The sequence below is a fragment of the Bufo bufo genome, chromosome 4 (genome assembly GCF_905171765.1).
Source record: "Bufo bufo chromosome 4, aBufBuf1.1, whole genome shotgun sequence".
Classification (NCBI taxonomy): Eukaryota; Metazoa; Chordata; class Amphibia; order Anura; family Bufonidae; genus Bufo; species Bufo bufo.
In genome coordinates, this window is record NC_053392.1 from 142,044,008 (window position 1) to 142,068,153 (window position 24,146).

General features: G+C 42.7%; 1 protein-coding gene across 2 annotated transcripts in view; it reads right to left on the minus strand.

Moving 5' to 3' along the window:
• Window positions 1–2,024: 2,024 nt before the first annotated feature.
• CUL3 (cullin 3) overlaps window positions 2,025–24,146 on the minus strand; it is a 120,509-nt gene continuing 98,387 nt past the window's right edge. For both annotated transcript variants that reach the window (XM_040428015.1, XM_040428013.1), the window contains exons 14-16: window positions 11,272–11,458; window positions 3,426–3,571; window positions 2,025–2,523 (exon numbers count right to left, since the gene is read on the minus strand). In XM_040428015.1, the coding sequence (XP_040283949.1) occupies window positions 2,392–2,523; window positions 3,426–3,571; window positions 11,272–11,458 (465 nt within the window). In that variant the 3' untranslated portion in view covers window positions 2,025–2,391. The remainder of the gene's footprint in view (window positions 2,524–3,425; window positions 3,572–11,271; window positions 11,459–24,146) is intronic.

Genomic DNA, 24,146 nt, shown 5'->3' on the forward strand with positions numbered 1-24,146 from the left:
AGTAGTACTTAGTAAGGATAACAAAAGTCATAAAATCCACCCCTACAAAATAAAGTTCCATTTAATCTAGTTTGGTTTGGAGGCTCAGTTTCATTAGGGTACATTCACATGAAGTATTCTGGAGCAGGATTTGAGGCAGCTTTTCCTTCCACTTTTTCAACAAAGGCCTGAAGTGGATCCAGCAGGAAAGAGAATTACAAGTCCTTCCAACTCCAATTCTGCCTTTAGCTGAAAAACCTGCCTCAAAAACCTCTTCCAAAAAAACTAATTGTGAACCTACCCTTATTAAAGCAGAAATAAAATAAACGTACTCAAATTATAACAGACTAAGGGTACTTTCACACTAGCGTTATTCTTTTCCGGTATTGAGTTCCGTCACAGTGGCTCAATACCGGAAAAAGTTTAATCCTAATGCATTCTGAATGGAGAGCATTCCGTTCAGTATGCATCAGTTCAGTCCCTCTTACGGTATTTGGCCGGAGAAAATACCGCAGCATGCAGCAGTATTTTCTCAGTCCAAAGTTTCAGAACACTTGCTGGAATGGGGGATTAAAATTGCCGCATTGACGCATCCGGTCTGCGCATGTGCAGACCTTTAAAAATGTGAAAATAATAAATACCGGATCCGGTATTTCAATGCATTTGTCAGACGGATTCGCATCCGGATCAGTCTACAAATGATATCCGTTTGCATACGAATTTCCGGAACCGGCAGGCAATTCCGGCGACGGAACTGCCTGCCGGACCCTCACAGCACAAGTGTGAAAGTACCCTAAACCAGAAAAATCTTACTAGCTTGTGTTTTTATTTTTTCTTACTTCAAGTCATACAAAATTATAGAAACTACAAGTCGAGAAGGTTACACCTTTTATTCCCCCAGAAAGTTGTATTGCAATGTAAACATGGAAGAGTAAAAACCCTGTTTATTGCAAATTTGCAGGCTCTTATTACCATAAATGTATAGCATAAAATGGTCTTTTAAAAGAATATAGTAAACAAGTAAAATGTTATTTACATCTGCAAACACTGGAACATTTCCTTTCATCTGTGGCAACGTTTGCGGATAAGGATGGGACAAGACTTTTCTAGATTCGGTAAATGAATGTCTGATGGGCAACTTTCACATATTTATGCGGAACATAATATTCCCCAAGAGGAAAATAATTCACATTAAGTACGAACATGGTGCAGATTAAAATCCATTTCTAGCTGTAAAATAAACATAAAGCTCAGGACAATGTATTTCAACTTGCAACGTCAACAATGGCACTTGACGCTCAACATGCGTATTGGTACATGGGGCTCATTTCTAGAACCATAATTAACGAGATTTGCCCCCATATAAAGCTGTTGAAAGAGGAGACAAGAAGCAGTGTGGAACGGCTGAGTGATAAATCATGTGGAAAAGGCATCACTTTAGGAAAATATAGTGGTTATGTACACTAGATGCATAGCGGGTTCTACAGGGGTTTCACTCTTTAGCAGAAAGCTGTTCTCCTGCCTGTGAAAAGCACACTTCGCCAGAAGATCAAAGGTCGTTGTGAAATCGTCTTGTGAGATTGCTTGAATAAATAGGGTTAAACGTATACACCAAATAAACACTCCTGTCCTTACAATTCGAAGTCGCCAATGAGACAGAATATATTACTCTACAGCTGCCTCTCCAGCGTTGTGAAGAAGTGGAGAGCCTGAATCATCCACCGCTTACTTGTACAAAAGAAATCAAAAAAACTGGGTGCAGATGGTCCAGAGTGCAAAAGGAGGGAAAATGGACACAAAGGTAGACTAAGACTTTATCTTAAAGACAAAGACATTCATGCGAGTTAACTTAAAATTTATGTGCAAGGATCAAAACAAACAGCAGCCCAACACCCAACCTGGCATTGTAATAACGTTCCTGTGTTTAATACTACAAAAATGTATTATCTTCCCATAACCTGAACTGCAACAGAGAACTCAGCATTTCCATACCCTTATAGAAAAGCAGTAGATTCAGCAGATGAACATAAACACCACCACTAACATTTGGGAGCAGGGAGTAAGTTCCCCAAAATTTTATTAACTTGACTTGTATTTTCTAAATTCGTTTTTTGTTTTTTTATTCATTTTTTTTTTCCTTTTTGGCGTTTCCCATTCTTTCCATACAGTATCGAGAGAAAGAGAAATCTGGGTGTTGACAATTCCACAAAGGAACTGTATAAATGATATCTACAAAGGCCCCCCAAGGGAATCGGATGTCGTAAAATCTTGTAGGCTCGCCGTGCATGTTCTAGAACACGTACTGTAATTTAATAGATGACGCTCGTAACCGTGTAATGATTTAAAAGAACTTCCCAGTCCATGCGAAGGGGTATGAAGTCCAAGAGTAAATCAATTAGCAGGACGCATTTTCTATGCTACGTAGGTGTATACTTTGCGATCCTCGGGTGTTCGTGCTAGATATTCACGTTCAATAAGTCCTTCAATACGCTTTTTAATAACAACTGGACTTGGAAGGAATCGGGCCTTTAATTGCTGTGTTACCTGGAAAAAGGGAAGGGGGGGGGAGAAAACACATTAAAAGTTGTATGTCCTGGAAAAGTGACAAGAACGTATAACATTTAAAAAATTACTAGGCCTTATCTAACTGGTCAATATACTTTTCTTTACCAATCAGGAAAAAGGCAGATACCATATAACAATGTAAATATCCTCCACAAAACTTGGTGAAACAATTGCACAGGTTATTCAATGTAACTATAATAAAAAATGTAGAAATAGAAGCTTTCATTAAAAAATTGCAAACCAATCCTGCAAAGGTCACTGCACAGGATTTACAACATGTCTTCAAACCAGTTCATTTGGGCATGTGATCACATTTTTTAATGTCATCAACTTTATGCTGCCCATACCAACGGTAGAATAAAGTAGTGACAGGTGAGTTGATTTCAGCGGTCTGTCATTTAAAAGTTTAAAGTAAGTGGTTGCCGGGGAAACAACATCACAATCATTGCAGACTGGGCCTGGAAAAGAGTCCCGGCCACCTGAGAAGGTTATTCATGAATTCCTGCTCTCCTGCCCACCTGCTGATGACTGACCGTCTTCTACCTAGTTTTCTCCCGTTCTCTCTAGGAGAGAACTGCCAATCATCAGCAGATGAGAGTGCGGGAGATTATGAATAACCAGGACTCTTCCAAGTACCATAGATTTGACACTTTTCAAGGCCTGTTCTGTAATGATTATGCTGCTGGTTCTCAGCAACCACTTACTTTTAGCTCATGAGTGACACAGCGCTGACATCAGCATTTCTGTCACTATTTTATGCTGCCCTCAGTGAGGTCAGCATAAAGTTGATGACAGGTTCCCTTTAAATCTAACATATTCAGGCCTCACGTCTAAATATTTATATAAATGAAGATATTGTGTATTGTATAAAAAGTTAATACCTCTGCTACTAATACGTTGTGCTGCATTTTCTTCCTAGATTTCATTATCCGAACAATAGCAGCTTCTATCTCATGTTTTCTATCGTCATCAACTTTCTGTCGAGTCTCTTTTCTTTCAGGGTCAGATTCACCTTGTTTGGCCGCCACTGAGAAAGCAAAATATGAAGATGTGTAAATGAGAAACATACCAACATAAAATAGAACTTGTTAGAATACATTTTTGTTTCAAAACTGCATCAAATTTTACCAAATATATTTACCCCTTCAAGACCAAGCCAGTTTTCACCATAAGGACCAAGCCACATTTTGCAAATCTGATGTTTCACTTTATGTGGAACCCTTTTACTTATATAAGCGATTCTGAGATTGTTTTCTCGTGACATATTGTACTTCATGTTAGTGGTAAATTTGAGTCAATATGTTTCACCTTTATTTATAAAAAATTTCACAATTTTTGAAATGTTAATGTCTCTGCTTTAAAAGCAAATTGTGATACCTCACAAAATAGTTGTTACTGTACATTTCCCATAGGTCTACTTCATGTTGCCATCATTTTGAAAATGTCATTTTATTTTTCAGGAAGTAAGGCGGCTTAGAATTTTAGAAGCCATTCTTAAAATTTTTAAGAAAATTTCTGTCAGGAATAAGGAACGCCTTATTCCTAGTTATAATGTTTGCTGTGATATTATATGTTTTATGGGTATATGTCGTAGTGTAACATAGTCCAGTGTGATTCACATTCATATACAGTATGTATTTATGTATTGGTATTGCCAGGCCAGCAGCCATTGATGAATTGGTTGAAGGCTACATATAGTGCCGAGATGTCTGCCTCATTACGGTGAAAACAGCAAACTGCTCCCCGGGGGGTTAGTTAGCACAGAGATGCTAACCAGGATGGGCTCGTTTGCTGGTCACACTCAGGACAAGGTACAGCAGACTCTCCGGCGCTGTGTGTCAGCATGGGGGCTTCATACCAGAGAATGAACAATAAGTTGTAATCCTTCATAACTTGTTCAGGATGGGGCTGACGTCTCCAAAACCCAGCTCATCATATCTGGTATGATGGGGGCATCGCATGGACACCAGACATGGCGTATCAACTCGCCTTCATCTTCCGAGCGTCCTGGACGTGTCTCGTTTGATATGCTAGGACTCGGAACGATGAGATATGAATTATGGATAAGGTCTGGGGTCTGTAGTTTCCCATTTGCCCTGGTGAAGATATATTTTTGATATTTTCATACCTGTTCCCTAGCTTGCCAGGGGGCGTCTGCATGGGTAATGAAGCTCGGCCAAAAGGGCTGAGTCAGAAGTGGGAGGCCTGCCCCTGGAGGAAAAGCATAAACATGCAATCCCTTGTTTGTGCACAATTACTCTGTCCTAATCTCCTGGGAGGAAAGGACTTTTACCACACATATGTTAAGTATTAGAACTTTGTTTTCTCCTTTTATTTTACAATTGTTTGCCATTTATGTATGTCTCTTGTTAATCATTTTCTCTAACCAAGTACTGACTATTTTTAATACATTAAACTTAAAAGTTTGATGGTTTGTCTTATAACCTTAAGAACCTGTTGGCTCCATGAAGTGTGTGTGTGCAGACTGAGGCTGTATGTTGTTTTCCGTGAGGCTTACTACCGTGTGTGTGTCTGCTTGCGAGTGGAACACTCAGGGGTGTCCTGTCGACCTTATAACTGACGGGTGGTGGCAGTAAAAGTTTTGCGTTAGTGCGTGGGTATGCTTGCAGGCTTCAGGTGGTGATTTATGCTCGAGTTACGGCCCGGCGTAGGGCGTAACAGAGTGTGAGGTGAATCGTCAAGTAGGGCTTGGGCAACCCGTGTCACGTGAAGCGGTGGGCTGGTCTGGTCCCCGATACATGACAACTTCCAAAACCCACTTTGTAAGGACCAGTTCAGTTATGAAGTCACTATGTGGGGCTTACATAGTAGAAACCACCCATAAATTACCCCAATTTAGAAACTCCACCCTTAACCACTTCCCGTTCGCCTGTTGACTATAAAAGTCCGGGAGGTGGTTCTCTATCTTTGAATGGACGTTTCTGAATGTCCAGAGATAGCAGCTGCACACTAATCGTGCAGCTTCAGATCAGGTTGCCCGATGTCAGTGACAGCAGGGCAACCCTGAGAGAAGGCAGGGACAGTTCCCAAGTGTCCCTGCCTTCTAGATCGCTGTATACACAACGCTCTCCTGTTCCGGCTGTCGAGTCTTCCACAGATCTCAATCAGCCCTGCACTGAGGCTGTACAGCGCAGTATACTATGTCAGCCACATTTACAGGAGAAAAAAATAGTATAAAAAAAATAAAAAAAAGTTAAGTTAAATGTCCCCCAGAGTTCTTGTATGACCTTATGGGGGACGCAAAGAGTAAAATAGAAAAATAAATAAAAAATAGGTTTCACATGTAAAAAAATAAAAAAAATTCCACAAGTAAGGAATTAAATAAAAGTTAAAAATAGAAGAAAATAAAATAGACATATTTGGTATTGCCGCGTCCGCGACGGTCGGCTCTATAAAGATATGACATGATCCACCCAGTCCGATAAACACTATAAAAAAGTAAAAACGGTGTAAAAAAAAACTAAAACATTGTCACCTTACATCACAAAAAGTGCAACACCAAGTGATCAAAAAGGCGTATGTCCCATAAAATGGTACCAATAAAACAGTCACCTCATCCCGCAAAAAATGAGCCCCTACATAAGAAAAATCGCAAAAAAAAAAAAACTATAGCTCTCAGAACATGGACACATTAAAACATTTTTTTGGTTTCAAAAGTGCTATTATTGTGTAAAACTTAAATAAATTAGAAAAAGTATACATATTAGGTATTGCCACATTCGTAACGATCTGCTCTATAAAAATGTCACATGACCTACCCCCTCAGGTGAACGCTGTAAAAATAAAGAAATAAATAAATAAAAACTGTGCTAAAACAACCAATTTTTTTGTCACCTTGCCCCATAAAGTGTTATAATGAATGATCAAAAAATCATATGTACCCAAAAATAGTACCAATAAAACTGGCACCTTATCCCCTAGTTTCCAAAATGGGGCCACTTTTTGGGAGTTTCTACTGTAAGGGTGCATCATGGGGGCTTCAAATGGGACATGGCATCTAAAAACCAGTTCAGCAAAATCTGCCTTCCAAAAACCATGTGGCGCTTTTCTTCTGCGCCCTGCCATGTGCCCTTACATCAGTTTGCGACCACATGTGGGGTGTTTCTGTAATCCGCAGAATCAGGGTAATAAATATTGAGTTTTGTTTGGCTGTTAACCCTCGATGTGTTAAAGAAAAAAAATGGATTAAAATGGAAAATCTGCCAAAAAAGTAAAATTTTAACATTTGATCTCCATTTTCCTTTAATTCTTGTGGAACACCTAAAGGGTTAACAAAGTTTGTAAAATCAGTTTAAAGTAACTTGAGGGGTGTAGTTTCTAAAAAGGGGTCCTTTATGGGGGGATCCACTATGTAAGTCCCACAAAGTGACTTCAGACCTGAACTGGTCCTTAAAAAGTGGGTTTTGGCAATTTTCTTAAAAATTTTAAGAATTGCTTTTAAAATTCTAAGCCTTGTAACGTCTTCCAACATAAAGTAGACATATGGGGAATGTTAAGTAAAAAATATTTTATGAGGCATCACTTTGTTTTAAAAGCAAAGAAATATACATTTTCAAAAATTGCAAATTTTTCAAACTTTGGTAAATTTGGGATTTTTTCATAAATAAAAGGTGAAATATATTGACTCAAATTTATGACTATCATGAAGTACAAAGTGTCACGAGAAAACAATCTCTGAATGGCTTGGATAAGTAAAAGCGTTCCAAAGCTAATACCACATAAAGTGAGATATGTCAGATTTGCAAAATTAGGCCTGGTCAGGAAGGGGGCAAATGGCCCAGATGTGAAGTGGTTAAAGTTATTCAAACCGGATTTTACAAACTTTAGGTGTTCCACAAGAATGAAAGGAAAATGGAGGTGAAATTTCAAAATTTCTCTTTTTTGTAGATGTTCCATTTTAATCTATTTTTCCCTGCAACACAGCAAGAGTTAACAGCTAAAGAAAACTCGATATTTATTGAGGCTAATTTTAAGTCGCACATTTGAAGATGCACCCCTAGAGTAGAAACTTCCAAAAAGTGACCCCATTTTGTAAACTACAGGATGAGGCGACAGTTTTGTTGGTACTATTTTGGGGTACATATGATTTTTGATTGCTGGATATTACGTTTTTTGTGAGGCAAGGTAACAAAAAAAAAATGGCTGTTGTGGCACAGTTTTCATGGTTGATGTGGACGCGACAATACCAAACGTGTATTTTTTTGTTTCAATTTTACATAATCAAGCATTTTTTAAAACAAAAATAATGTTTTTGTGTCTTCATTTTCTGACAGCTACGTGTCTTTTATTTTTCTGCTGATAGTCTTGGGCAGGGGCTCTTTTTTACAGAAAGATCTGACATTTTTATTGGCACCATTTTTGTGTACATATTTTTTGATCATTCAATATGACACTTTTTTGGGGAAAGGTGACCAAAAAATGGCTATTTTGGCACAGTTCTTATTTTTTTTTTAACAGCGTTCAACTGAGGGGGTACATCATGTGATATTTTTATGGAGAAGGTTGTTACGGATGCGGCGATACCGAATGTGTCTTTTTATGCATTTCAGTTTTATACAATAAAAGCATTTTCTGAAAGCCATATTTTTGTTATTTTTTGGCCGATTGTCTTATTTAGAGGCTCATTTTTTGCAGGAAGAGATGACTGTTTGATACTATTTTGGGTTGCATATAACTTTTTGACTGCTTGGTATTACACTTTTTGTGATGAAAGGTGACAAAAAAATAATTGCATTTTTACACAGTTTTTATATATATATTTTTTTCATTACAGATGTGGAGATAGCCAATATGTTTTTTTTTATTTATTTCAGCTTTACACTATAAAAGCATTTCTGAAGAAAAAAAAATAATCATGTTTTAGTGTCTCCATTTTCTGAAAGCCATTTTTTTTACCCTTTGGGAAATTGTTTTATGTAGGGGCTCCTTTTTTGCGGGAAGAGTTGACGGTTTGATTGGTACCATTTTGGGGTGTGTAGCTTTTTGATCACTTGGAATTACACTTCACCTGAGATGGTAGATTATGGGTCCTTTTTATAGAGGGCGATCCCTAAAATGTATTTTTTTTTTTTTTACACACGATTTTAATGGTGAGGAGGATTAAAAATATTTTTTTTACTTGAAACTTTAATTTTTTTTATTATATAAAAAAAAAAACACTAACTTTTTTTTACTTTTTATTTTTTTTCCCACTGTGGGACTTCACCTTTTCAGGGTTTGATCCCTGTTTCAATTCAGTACAATACATTATGTATTGTACTGAAATGAACTGTAAGCATCTTACACAGTAAGACGCTGACAGTTGCCTAGGAGACCCAGCCTTCAGGCTGAATCTCCTGGGCTTCCATAGCTGGCAGGCTCTGATGCCTGTGTAATGCATCAGAGCTGCCATGGCAACCATCTGCCACCTGTCAGCGCAGTGCAGGGGGAGATTTAGTCAGAGGGAGCCCCCTCCCTCTGCTGACCGTGGCATGTGAAAGGGTTAATCCGCCGGCATCGCCACATACAGTAATGCTGGCTGATGCAGCAGGGGCCCGGTAACAGCCGGGCCTGTGCTGCTGATCGGGTGGATGCAGCTTCTGCACCTGCCCGATCACATCACGTACATGCATGTGAGAATGCGTCAAGAAGCCGCATTCCAGGGCTCCAGATGGCGACCAAAACGGTCGCCAATGCGCCTTAAAATTTGCAGATGGCGACAAGACTTTTTAGTCTTGTCGCCATTTGCGACTGTACCGCCGCGCTCCTGCGCAGCCTAAGTTCTCTTCAGTAGCACAGCACAGTGGAGAAGGAAGGAGTCCCTCCCTCTCCACTGTGACGCTGCCGCCACTACCACCAATGGGGATATAGCAGGGAGGAGGAGGGGAGGAGCTGTCGCCACTGCGCCACCAATGAATGTAAAACATAAGTATAGGCAGCGGTATCACAGACCCGGCCTCAATAACAGGGCATGCGATCCGCGGCCATTAACCCCTCAGGTGCCCCAGATCGCATGCCCTGTTATTAAGGCCGGGTGCCCGGTCTGTGATACCGCTGCAGACAATTGTAGGACCTTTCGTGGGTCCAAAGAATATGAACTTAGTAGCAGGCTACATAGAGCGGCGCCCAGGGATCTAAGTGCACTTACTATTATTCCTGGGCGCCGCTCCGTTCACCCGCTGTGGCCCCCGGTATTTTCAGCATTCAGAGGAAGGAGGAGGAGACGCCAGTGTGTCTCCGTCTCCATAACAGCAGCGCTGTCCAATCAGAGCGCAGAGCTCAGAGCCAGGGAGAAAAAAAAAACCTCCCTGGCTCTGAGCTCTGCGCTGTGATTGGACAGCGCTGCTGTCAGGGAGAAGGAGACACACTGGCGTCTCCTTCTCCTTCCTCTGAATGCTGAAAATACCGGGGGCCACAGCGGGCGAACGGAGCGGCGCCCAGGAATAATAGTAAGTGCACTTAGATCCCTGGGCGCCGCTCTATGCAGCCTGCTGATAAGTTCATATTCTTTGGACCCACGAAAGGTCCTCTTTAAACATTCATTGGTGGTGCAGTGCGCTCTCCCAAAGCCTCCCCCCCAATTATCACTGGCCACAAGTCGTCCCCGTCTCCCCCCCATTGTTATATGGTGGCCACAGGGTCCCATCCCCTTCATTGGTGGCAGTGGCAGATTACACTGCTGGGGCTCAGATCGTTACCATGGCAGCCAGGACGCTACTGAAGCCCTGGCTGCCATGTTCAGCTCCCTGCTGCTGTGTGCACAGAGCAGCAGGGAGATGTGTGACATCCTATTCACCCTGATAGAGATCTATCAGGGTGAATAGCACAAGGGATGAAAAGATCCAGGTTCTAGTCCCTAAGGGAAGAAATGGTTATTAAATAAAAAGTTTAAAAAAACTAAAAAAAACAACAAAATACTAAAAGTTTAAATGGCCCCCTTCCCAGTTTAACATATAAAATTTACAAAACAATAAAGAACATATTACATATCGCCACGTCCCAAAAAGTGTGAGCTATTAAAATATAAAAAAATATTTCCGCTCAGTGAAGGCTGTAACAGAAAAAAAAAAAACTCTAAACCACGCAATTCGCCATTTTTAGTCACCTTGCTCCCCAGAAAATGTCCCTGGATGTGAGAGGCATGTGGTGCTGTTTTCTCCTATATGTAGTGCACCTGCGTCTCATCTTCTCAAAGTCCTTTTTTTTTATTATATGCATTTTAAATTTGGCGACTAAAAAATGTAATTTGGCTCCTAAATTTTTTAGTTTAGGAGCCAATGGCTCATGGTCATTTTTTTTTGTCTGGAGCACTGCATTCCCTCACGTACATGTAAGTGAATATTAGTGAAGGGGCTAAAAACCGCTGGCAATATATTGAATTTGCATCTACATAATTATTATTTTTATTAGTTATTTCAAATTCTTTTAGAACACGCACTTCGCCTTAGTATTTTACACAGTCTTTGAACCTGCCACACCATGCGATATTTGGCCCAGGCCAGCAAACAAGTTGTGTAGGGGGCCCGTAACGACCACTGGTCACAATCAGAAGCACTTGGAATTGCTCAATGTGTTGTAAATTTGCCGTGGATGTAAATTAATTTTTCCTTTTCTTACAAAAAGATCTGCAAAATGCAGTACTAGCAAAATACCAGGGATTTAGGGGACATCTTACCCTGCTATGGCCATGTTTCCCTGCACTAGCAGTTCCTCTACTGTTGTACCTACCTGTTTGAATTTTAACTCTATGAAGTTTGGAAGTGAATTGATCATTAACAGTGAACATGTGCCCACTCTCTATTTCTTTAGATTTGGGTTCTTTCGTGAGGACTCGTTGGGTTGGCTTTCCACAGGCCAGAGACTGAAGTGCCCTCACAAGCTCCCGCTCTGGGATGTCCGTCTCTTGTTGAATTTCCTAAATTAAAAAAAATATATATATATTAAAAAAAGTTTCAAAAGTGCTTCTCCTACACACAAATTGTACTACAAAGAATTAAAACTTATTTTGCGAAAAAAAACATCATACAAACTAAAGATACAGAGATAAGACCAGGTGAGCTGAACTATAGAATCAAAAAGAAAAGCTAGGCTGAACTGCGTGGGAAGAAACGGTATCATTAGACTAAATCATGTGCATCATTCAGTGTGAACACAACGGATTCTCAAAAATATACCATCGATTTACTGTGAATTAGGAAAAACTACAGCCTTGATTGATCTACAGTCTTTATTTTGGAGTAAATTGTGACTTTTCTGTTGCTTTCACTGTATGACATTTTTCGATAGTCTGACAGACCAGTGTCATTTTTTTGTGCCTGATAAATCAGTTTCAGAAAGCCAGCTGTTTTGTGGGCGTTCCTGTGGAGCAGGTTGGTTTTTAGCCTTATTTATCATAGGGAAAGTCCCAAAAACGGCGTCGTAGCTGTGGTAGGTGAAAATAAGTCTGAATGTGGTAGTTTGCTTGTGCTAGACTTAACAGTGCAGTGCTCCACTTTCAGAAATTTGGTGCACAGGCTGTAACCTAAATAGACAAATGTGAAGACAAAAATTGTCCCCTGTTGATGAAGAGGGGCCGATCTTTAAATAAAGACGGTAGACTTGACTGCTTTTGTCTAATATACAATAGAGGGGAACAACTAGTAGGCAATACTGAATGGGTGCACAGGATAGGTTATTAAAGGGAATGCAACAGACATTTTTTTCTTCCGAGAGCAACACTTTTTTTTAAATCAGTTTTTATTTTCAGATTTTTTTTTAATTCTATTTCTTGAACATAATTATGAGGGCTGCCATCTTGCCTGAGCTGTTCTCCAACTCCTTCCCGACATCCGTCACAATAGTATGGTGGAGGATGGGTTTTTAAAGATGGCTCCCACTCCAGAGCGGAGCGAGCACGATAGTTACACGGTACCTGCTGTTGCACACAGCAAGACACCCAGGGCTAATGTCTGTGATCGTCGGTAATGCGAACATTTAACCTCTCAGATGCCATGGTCAAATGTGACCAGGGCATCGGAAAGGTCAAAAACCCGGAGGCCCACGATTTCTGGGCAGGAACCCCTCCCCCTAGCTGAGATCAGGGAAGGCATTCCATTAAAGTAATAAAGCAGAGCCTGTACTAGCTTCCTGGGCCTATTACAGGTATATTCCAATTCAGGCCTGCAGGTGGCAGCACTGTACTGGAATATACTGATCTATGTACAGTATATTGTAATTGGAGATGAGCGAATTTCATATTTTGAAATTCTTTCACGCTTCGTTTGGTGGTAAAAGCAGAATTGTGTTATGGATTCCGTTACCACGGACCATAACGCAATTCTATGACTGAATGCCTTTAGAGGCATTCCGTTATTCATTCCGTCATAATAGAAGTCTATGGACTGCAAAACGGATCTGTCCGTTTCCGTTATGCAGGGGAGTCCTCTCCTGCATAAAAGGAAATGGGACGGATCCGTTATGCAGGCCATAGACTTCTATTATGACGGAATGAATAACGGAATGCCTCTAAAGGCATTCAGTCATAGAATTGCGTTATGGTCTGTGGTAACGGAATCCATAACGCAATTCTGCTTTTACCACCAAACGAAGCGTGAATGAATTTCATAACATGAAATTCGCTAATCTCTAATTGTAATGAATAAAATTCCATTACTTTACACAAATTGCAATCTAATGACTGTATATTGGGGTCCACTTGGGGGCCTAACGATAGAAGTAAAAAAAAAAAAATTGTAAAAAAACTAAACAAAAAAAAATACTATTCTAATCACACCTTTTCCCAAAATTAAAATAATTAAAAAACATTAAGAACATAGGCACTGATGCGTCCAAAAATACATGTACTATTAAAATAAAAAACAAAAACTAACTACGGTGAATAGCAAAAAAATATATAAATTTCAACATGTCAGCACGAAGTAGATAAGCTTTGGCAATCACCTATCGTGGATTCTCCATTATCTATACATAGGTGAAATCTGGTATTTTATTCCTGCCAGTGATGAGCAGAAAACTGCAAAGTGATCTGCACAGACCAAGAAGTGGTGCCTATTAGGATTAGTGGCCAGTCAAAAACTGCAGGATTTTTTTTTTTTTTGTTAGAATAGTAAAAAATAATAATAAAGGAACTGATATTTACCCGGCCAATCCCCTACCACTGCATATATTGCGGACCCATTGACTCAAGTCCCGCAACAGGGGATTCACACGGCCGATGCCCGTGAATTTCAGACTGCAATTTGCAGTCTGCAGCGTGGGGGGCTAACGTTCATGTGAATGAGGCCTTAAGGTGATACTGGGGTAGTGGACCTTCACATTATTCAGATATTATAGAATATACTAGGAACAACCAGTATCCACTCATCTATACATGTGCAATATACATCCATCTAAAAATATACATTACATAACTCTCCATCCATTTTTACCAATATCAAATATTTTCAATATCTATCCTCTATCGAATATCCATCCAATATCTTATGCCCGTTTCATAACTCTGCCCCATCCTTGCCAACTTTAGCAGTTGGTAAGGGGAAGAAGACTGAGTATTTTTTAGGGCATGGACATGCCCTTTTTTTTTCATGGTCCCTCCTTTCACCAGGGACCACTGCCAACCAGTGGTCTGAGAAGGCACCGGTGCTCCTGTGAGCGCTGCGGCCCTCTGGCACCTTTCACTAGGCTAGTGATGACACGTTCACTGGTCACGTGGCCTAGACGCAGCTCAGCCACATAGAATTTGTCGGGTCTGAGCTGCAATACCAAGCACAGCCGCAATGCAATGTACAGTGCGCCGATGCCTTCTCAAACAGCTGATTGGCGGGGGTCCCTGGTGTCAGATACGGACGACCTATCCAGAGGATTAGCGTTCAAGTGTCAGAAAACCCTTTTAAGCCTTAGTACTGTGATGGCTAACCTCTGGAACTCCAGCTGTGGCAAAACTACAACTCCCAAGATGTACACTTGGCTGTTCTCAGAACTCCATAGAAATGAATGGAGAATGCTGGGAGTCGTAGTTTCACCACAGATGGAGTGCCGGAGGTTAGCCATTATGCATTAGTATGAATACAGGTAACAGGGTAGAGCACAATACTAGGAGTTCTCCTCAGGCAGATGTATTATAATAGATTGGGTATACATTTTGACATCAGCCTTATACACAGAGGCTGATAAGTGAGTAAATGTCACACTGTTTTATTCTCCATTTATTATGCTTTTCTAATAGATGTAATAGAGGTGGTATTATAATATGTAAACGTGGTAATTTCAGCTTTCTGCCTCACATTAATTCTGACAAACATGTCGAAACACTTTCTATGGCCTAATTATACACCAGAACCGGCTCCTAGCGCTAAAATCACTTCATAAAACTACAAAGAGGTTCAGTCATGGCTGCCACATAAGTTGTGGTGTTCCTGTCAGACTGTCACATGTCCCTGCTGCACACAGCAGCCAATCATCTCTTACACTGCTGTGGTAAAATGAAAGCAGCACTGTGATTGGTTCCTATGTGCAACAAGGCAGTTTTGAGAAATGAGGTGACACGATGAGGGCATTTTACAATAAGAAGTCCCTTGCACACAGGACAGGGACGTCTTCTGTCATGTTGGCATAGGCCTCATGTTATACTGCCCATACACACAGGTCACTGCTCAAGTAATGGCAGAACATGCACTACATAATACATGATGCCAGGAGTACACACTGTTTTGTGGTCTGCAAAAAAACGGATACCAGACGAGTGCGTTCCGCATTTTGTGGACCGCACATGGACGGCACTATATAGAAAATGCCTATTCTTGTCTGAGGCTGTGGACAAGAATAGGACATGCTATATATTCTTGCGAGCCGCGGAACTTAACTACGGATGCGGACAGCACACAGTGTGATGTCTGCATCTTTTGTGGCTCCACTGAAATGAATAGGTCCACACCCGTTCCTCAAAATTGCGGAATGGATGCGGACCCATTCATATGGTCGTCTGAATGGACCCTTAGACTGCTCATTCCTAAAGGGTAGATTTTTCGACAGGGCTGTGAGGTAAATAGTATAGGAAATGGTAGCTAGAAGCAAACCCACGTGAAATGCAGACTGGGAGGAATTTACAAGGTGATTTGCACCGGTTCTGCAGCATGCGCCACATCTGACTTTTTGTGCCACCTGCCCATTTCAACCTCTTCCTGATGCAGCGATTTTCCTTTTTTTCCCCGTTTTCACTCCCTGCCTTCTCAGCCATAACGCTCTTGATTTTCCTTTCATACAGCCGTGTGAGGGCATGATTTTTGTGGGACAAGTTATACTCTCTAATGGCACCATTTAAAATTGAATACAATGTAGTGGGAAGCTAGAAAAAATGTCAAAATGAAGGGAAAAATACACAATTTCTCTAGTTTTATGGGTTTTGTTTTTACCTCGTTCCCAGTGTAGTAAAACTAACGTTACCTTCATACTGTGAGTCAGTATAATTACAGCGATACCACATTTTAATCGTCTTTCTTGTGTTTTAGTACTTAAAGGGGTTATACAATGACTAATGTAAAAAAAATGGAAATCAGACATCATATAGTATTCTTTTTAACAAAGCTAGAACCAGCCCTGTACCTCACATGGATCCAGAGATCTCCTCATTCATTGGCCTGATAGATTTATATCAAGCCGGCAGCTCAATGGGAGTGTCCTTTCTGCTGCAGGGCCGTGTCCATGCTCTCCCTATCACAGCTCAGGAGGCGGTTGAAGGAAGGTATTTTTTTCCTTTACATGTCATAGGTCTAACATCATAGTGTGCTCATCTATGGCTACTTTCACACCAGCGTTTTTTGCTGGATCTGTCATGGATCAGCAAAAACGCTTCCATCACGATAATACAACAGGCTGCATCCGTTATGAACGGATCTTGTTGTATAATTTTTAAAATCGCCAAGACGGATCCAGCATGAACACCCGTTTAAGTCAATGGGGGAAGGATGCGTTTTCTATTGTGTCCAAGAAAACGGATCCGTCCTCTCTCCACATTGCGGTGTTGGGATTCGCTCTGGTAGTTAGGATAAGCGGGCGCAGTACAGAGCCATAATACACGTTCGTAATTCAAGCTTCCGTGTTTATTCACACATGATGCCAAAAAACAAAACATCACTTTTGCAGTGTTGGTGTTACTTCACACCCAATGGCAAGTTAATAAAACAAGTCACCGTGGTGGCAGTTCTGCCTCAGAAAGTTCAAATACAGGCTTTAGGCCACCTGACACTGCTGGCTGGTTTTTATGCCTGGCAAAACCCAGCACTTTGACTACTCCCAGTAAGAGCCGTCCCGGATCAGCTATTACAGCCATGCTAAGTACCAAGGTGTCAAACAGCAACCGCTTCTGACACATAAAAAACGACTCTTACTCCACCGAGGCCAGGAACCTTGGTGACACATACCTATCATCCACGATTATTCCTTGTACCTTCTACAGCGGACAGAAAAACGCTGCTTGCAGAGTTATTCTGTCCGCCATGGGGACGCAACCAAACAGAACGGAATGCATTCTGGAGCATTCTGTTTACTTCAGTTCAGTTTTGTCACCATTGACAATGAATGCGGACAAAACTGAAGCGTTTCCCCCGCTATTGAGACCCTATGACGGATTTCAATTGCGGAAAGGGAAAGCGCAGATGTGAAAGTAGCCTAAATTTCGATGCAGTCTTAAAAACCTATGTCCTTGCGAACTTTTGTAAAAGGGCTTCCTTCCTCATCATGCATCTATATGTTACCTAATGACTGCTACTCCAGGAACAGGGGATGGTAGACACAGGCTTTGTAAATGGGTTAACACACAATTAATGTAAAAAATGCAGACAAAGAGATGGAATGCACACGGAGTAAGTTCTATTTTTTTATGCAGACCCATTGAAGTGGATGGATCCACATACGGGCTGCAAAAAAACGGCAGGGAAATTAAAATAAATAAATAAAATGTTCCTGTGCATGAGCCCTATCAAAGATAAAACCTCACATGGATCCAGAAATCTCCCCATTCATTGCTTTGAAAGATTTATATCAAGCTGGCAGCTCAAGGGGAGTGTCTTTTCTGCTGAAGCTCAGGGGGCGTGTCCGTGCTCTCCCAATCACAGCTCGGGAGGTAGTTAAAGGATGAAACTGAGCATGTGCGGCCATCTCAGTGAGCAGGTCAAAAAAATAAGAAAAACTAACAGCAGGTGGCGCTATACTGAGATTGTATGGGATTACAAAAAAAAAATTCAGATCCTGAGATTTGAAATAAAAATTTCTGACCACCATAACTAATATAAGCCTCGGATGCTGCAAACCTTGTTTGTGGAAGAGTATATCTGCTACTAAGGATTACGAATTTTAGAAATCAGCTCATATCTACATGACAAAAGAACCACTGACCAACTGGAGCAGATATTGTGGTCAGTACTGCTGCTTTGCAGCGCTGGGGCCTGAGGTTCGAATCCAACCAAGAGCATGGAGTTTGTGTGTTCTCTCCGTTTTTGCATGGGTTTCCGGCAGGCCCTCCAAAGACTTAGTGATAGAAAACTTACATTACGAGTCCCAATGAGGACTGTAAGTGAAGACAATGCGGGACATCATGTAGCTCCAAAATTATGGTGTGAAATGCGCCAAAGTTAATGGCGTTTTTATTTGCAGCAAATATATCAACCATTTTCTTATAATTTTTTTTTTTGCCAGAAAGAATGAAGCACGCCAGAAAAGTGTTTTCAATGTCAAAGTGGGTAGGGCTAGAACATTGACTTATATTACGCCTTTATTTATCAACGTATGTAAAAGGCGCAGAATCTAGCTTTAGATTTAACCTCTGTGGTAGTATAAATATGTCAACCGGCGCACGGCACAACAGAATGATATGGCTTTTAATAATAAAAAAATTAATAAAATCGCATTGTAATATATATATATATATATATATATAAAAACAAAAACTATTACATTACCATTTAAAACAGCTTTTAAAACTTATAAATTCTGCAGAACGACCCTCGATTTAACTCCATCAGCGTTCCCAGAACACAGATACTTTTGAAATCGATGCCTGCTCCCAGCATGACCGCTACCTGGCTGTCTGCACTGCAGCTCAAGCAGGCCGACTATCCTGGTGTTGTCACGTCTGCTGCATTTAGGGTCATTTATGGAATATAAAGGGGCACAGCTACGGTGTTGTCATTCTACCATACTGAACACAAAGGGGCCATGCTAACTATGGCTTGGCAATTTTAGCAATGAAATGTCACATATCAGCCTTAGAAGTCGCTCGTTTAACTTCAGATTTTAAAAGTCTCAAATTATTGCTTCAGTGTAAAAATGTCGTGTTTGCTTAAAAAAAAAAAAAAAAATCACAAAAGATATTTAAAAAATAGCGCGAGGTGAAACAAATTGTCATTTTTCATTTGTAATGTTAGGATTTTTCGGTCCGAAGCACGCCATTATTGATAAAAGTCCCCCAAAATCTGTAAAGCGTTTCAGAATTTGTTGGCGCCATATAAGAAATAAAATATGTCATATGTACAGAAAATGGTGAAAAATGGGGAAGAAACTGGAGGTTTTTGTTTAATTAATATTTACACAAAAACTAGGGGCACATTTACTAATCTAATCTAGCCCCGCGCTGGATCCTCCGCAGTTATGTAGAGGTGGAGGCCTCTTCATAACTTCGGTGCATCCACCGCCGCTTCTAAATGTAAGACAACTTCCTTACCGTCTTTCATTCACACAATTTCCTACGCCTAAAACAGGAGTAGAAAATGGTAAATGAGACGTGCCTGCTGGCCCCTTCCCCGCCACTCACTTCTTTAGACCTGGCATGCGTGGAGAAAAGTCGTAGATTGCAACATAATGGGCCGCAATCTGCACCAGAAATATGCCTAATTTAGGTGTATTTCTGTTTAATAAATGACCCCCTAATCTTTAATTCTATACCAATATGTATACAACGTCTAAATTATAATATTTCTATAGCAGTTAGCACCTCATTTTTGTTAATATATATCCCTCACTTTTAAATACAGTTTTTGCACAGAATCGTAAAAATACAGAATTTTATATTCAGTAAAAGCAGCAAAGCAAATAATTTAAATGGGGGGGGGGGGGGGGGAAGGAGTTTTAGGATGTGGCGGACTTATTATATGTTTGGAGTGCATTCAACATACAGTGAACACACTGATGCTCAAACACCTGACACCCAAGCAAAATGTCAAATAATGGTGTGGGGGAAGGTTCGGGGAGGTTTTCATTTTATTGTTAGGGTGGGAGTGCAGCTGATAATCTTTTCTTCATTTTACAAATTTCATTTTTGTGACATCAGTGTCATGCCCTTCCTCGCAATACTCAATAAGGCCAGGTTGGACGTCTGGACCTATTAATCCCAAAATAATATAACAAATTGTACTGATCCCCTAGGGGACAAAGGGATAAAACTTTAACATTTAATATAAATGCTTCTAAAATAGACGCTGGAGGATGGACCTCTATAACAAACAACAATGAGACAGCCCTAAGGGCCTAGACTAGACATACATAGTATGGTGAACAAAACCTATAACCAAACAGGAACGTTCTCACCCAGGTGTAGAGGTGGACCAGAAGTTCGCTCAGACGTAGCTGAAGTCGGTGATGGACTTTATTGGTAAGTCGCCATGCTGGATAGTGCCAAACGTATTCGCCCTTGTATGTTTTGAAGTCACAAGACAATGGCCCTCGATAGCCCTGTATGAGGGACAGGGGCTAATACGCCCTACCTATCTATACGAGGAACTTGCCCCGCAAGGGGCGTCCCCGTCCGGATACCTTTCCCTATGGCAGTGCTTCTCAATTATTTTCTGTCATGCGCCCCCTAGGAAGCAGAAAACATTTTGCGCCCCCCGCACGACTGTAAATAGTATCATTTGTCTATAAAATTGTTATAAGTACACCTCTGCATAACACTGTATCCTTATTAACGTATAAGAGAATAAAAAAAGAAAGAAATGTGGATCGGACACACACTTATGGGGGGATCTGTGGATGACGGACACTTATGGGGGGGATCTGTGGATGACGGACACTTATGGGGGGATCTGTGGATGACGGACACTTATGGGGGGGATCTGTGGATGACGGACACTTATGGGGGGATCTGTGGATGACGGACACTTATGGGGGGATCTGTGGATGACGGACACTTATGGGGGGATCTGTGGATGACGGACACTTATGGGGGGGGATCTGTGGATGACGGACACTTATGGGGGGATCTGTGGATGACGGACACTTATGGGGGGATCTGTGGATGACGGACACTTATGGGGGGATCTGTGGATGATGGACACTTATGGGGGGATCTGTGGATGACGGACACTTATGGGGGGATCTGTGGATGACGGACACTTATGGGGGGATCTGTGGATAACGGACACTTATGGGGGGGATCTGTGGATGACGGACACTTATGGGGGGGGATCTGTGGCTGGCACTGTTACAGGGGCATCTGTGGCTGGCACTGTTACAGGGGGATCTGTGGCTGGCACTGTTATATATGTGCCATCCACAGACCCCCCCCCACCCCATAACAGTGCCATCCACAGTGCCCCCCCAGCCCATAACAGTGCCATCCACAGACCCCCACCCCTTAAATGTGCCATCCACAGATTCCGTGTGCCCGCCGCCGCCGTTTAAAGTTATTAAACATGCCCCCCTCCCTCCTAATAGTACCGTATATCCGAATTTCTTCTGTATAATGCCGGCAGGCAGGCCGGGCGGCGCGTCCCTCAGTGACGTCACTTGTCTGCGCCGCCTGCTTCATTCATAAAGCAGGCGGCGCAGGCACGTGACATCACTGAGGGACGCGCCGGCCGGTCGCCCGGCCTGCCTGCCGGCATTATACAGAAGAAATTCGCACACCCCAAAGGCCGGCCCTGAACGAGCCCCCCTTTACGGAGCCTGGCGCGCCCCACTATTTGAGAAGCACTGCCCTATGGGGACGGAATCCCTAGTAAACCCTAGACGGGTACTCCTTGTGTCACGTTTCATTCGGTGAACTCTTCAGGGGAGATTAATTTAAGTAATGACAAGACTATGGATGGGGCTTGCATTACAAAATTAGGTGGTAAGGGGAGAGTATGCTGGAGGTCATTCAATATAATCACAGGTGAATGGTCAGTCGGACTCAACACTCGTATAGATAGGTAGGGCGTATTAGCCCCTGTCCCTCATACAGGGCTATCTAGGGCCATTGTCTTGTGACTTCAAAACATACAAGGGCGAATACGTTCGGCCCTATCCAGCATGGCGACTTACCAATAAAGTCCATCACCGACTTCAGCTACGTCTGAGCGAACTTCTGGTCCACCTCTACACCTGGGTGAGAACGTTCCTGTTTGGTTATAGGTTTTGTTCACCATACTATGTATGTCTAGTCTAGGCCCTTAGGGCTGTCTCATTGTTGTTTGTTATAGAGGTCCATCCTCCAGCGTCTATTTTAGAAGCATTTATATTAAATGTTAAGTTTTATCCCTTTGTCCCCTAGGGGATCAGTACAATTTGTCATGCCCTTCCTCCCCTACAAATAAAATAGTTCCTCATGTGTAGCCCCCAGGATACAACAGGCATGTAATGCCCTTCCCCACTGTCTAGAGGGAGATAGAAATATGTACATATTTCTATCAATTTGGCTGCTTCACTATGAAATCACTAGAAGCACTGAGGGGAAGGGGGCAGGAAAGTCCACCTCTCAACACAAGAGAAGGTAGACCAGAAGGATAAACAGCAGGGGGCGCTACGAGGAAGGACAATGTGCTGCAGGTAAAAAAGAATATGAAAATTGCAATAATACTTTGATATCCAAGTAGAAGGAAATAGCAACTGTATGGCACTTACTATTAAAATCTCAACAATACCTTTATTGACTCAAATCCATAAAAAGTGTACACATGGCTAGGGCTGCAGTAAACAATTATTTCAGTAATCGAGTGTTCTATCGATTATTTTTACGATTAATCGAGTAATCTAAGAAAAAATTAATTAATAGACTGTTTTCCTTTATAAAAACTCATCAGACCCGCTGCCATCAGTCAACACCCTTCGTTCCCCCCTGTGCAATCAGCCCAAGTGCATCAGTTCCCCCAGTGCCATCAACTCCCCCCCTACCCCAGTGCCAACAGCTCAGTTTCCCCAGTGCCTTCAGCTGCACTGCCCCAGTGCCATAAGCCCCTCCATTGCCATGTCCCCCAGTGCCATCAGATGAGCCCCGCCATGTCCCCCAGTGCCATCAGATGAGCCCCGCCATGTCCCCCAGTGCCATCAGATGAGCCCCTCCATGTCCCCCAGTGCCATCAGATGAGCCCCTCCATGTCCCCCAGAGCCATCAGATGAGCCCCTCCATGTCCCCCAGAGCCATCAGATGAGCCCCTCCATGTCCCCCAGAGCCATCAGATGAGCCCCTCCATGTCCCCCAGAGCCATCAGATGAGCCCCTCCATGTCCCCCAGAGCCATCAGATGAGCCCCTCCATGTCCCCCAGAGCCATCAGATGAGCCCCTCCATGTCCCCCAGAGCCATCAGATGAGCCCCTCCATGTCCCCCAGAGCCATCAGATGAGCCCCTCCATGTCCCCCAGAGCCATCAGATGAGCCCCTCCATGTCCCCCAGAGCCATCAGATGAGCCCCTCCATGTCCCCCAGAGCCATCAGATGAGCCCCTCCATGTCCCCCAGAGCCATCAGATGAGCCCCTCCATGTCCCCCAGTGCCATCAGATGAGCCCCTCCATGTCCGCCAGTGCCATCAGATGAGCCCCTCCATGTCCCCCAGTGCCATCAGATGAGCTCCTCCATGTCCCCCAGTGCCATTAGATGAGCCCCTCCATGTCCCCCAGTGCCATCAGATCAGCCCCTCCATGTCCCACAGTGCCATCAGATCAGCCCCTCCATGTCCCCCAGTGCCATCAGATCAGCCCCTCCATGTCCCCCAGTGCCATCAGATCAGCCCCTCCATGTCCCCCAGTGCCATCAGATCAGCCCCTCCATGTCCCCCAGTGCCATCAGATCAGCCCCTCCATGTCCCCCAGTGCCATCAGATCAGCCCCTCCATGTCCCCCAGTGCCATCAGATCAGCCCCTCCATGTCCCCCACTCTCCCAGTGCCATCAGATCAGACCCTCCATGTCCCCCAGTGCCATCAGAGCAGCCCCTCCATGTCCCCCAGTGCCATCAGAGCAGCCCCTCCATGTCCCCCACTCTCCCAGTGCCATCAGATCAGCCCCTCCATATCCCCCACTCTCCCAGTGCCATCAGATCAGACCCTCCATGTCCCCCAGTGCCATCAGATCAGCCCCTCCATGTCCCACAGTGCCATCAGATCAGCCCCTCAGTGTCAGTCAGTGCCATCAGATCAGCTCCTCCATGTCCCCCAGTGCCATCAGATCAGCCCCTCAGTGTCAGTCAGTGCCATCAGATCAGCTCCTCCATGTCCCCCACTCCCATCTGCCCCTCCATGCCATCCATTGCCGGCTGTCCCCCTTCAGTGCCATGTCCTCAGCGCCAGTGAAATAAAATACTTACCTTTCCTGTAGGGGCGCCGCTCTACAGCTCCTTCCTCTTCTTCGCTTGCGTGCAC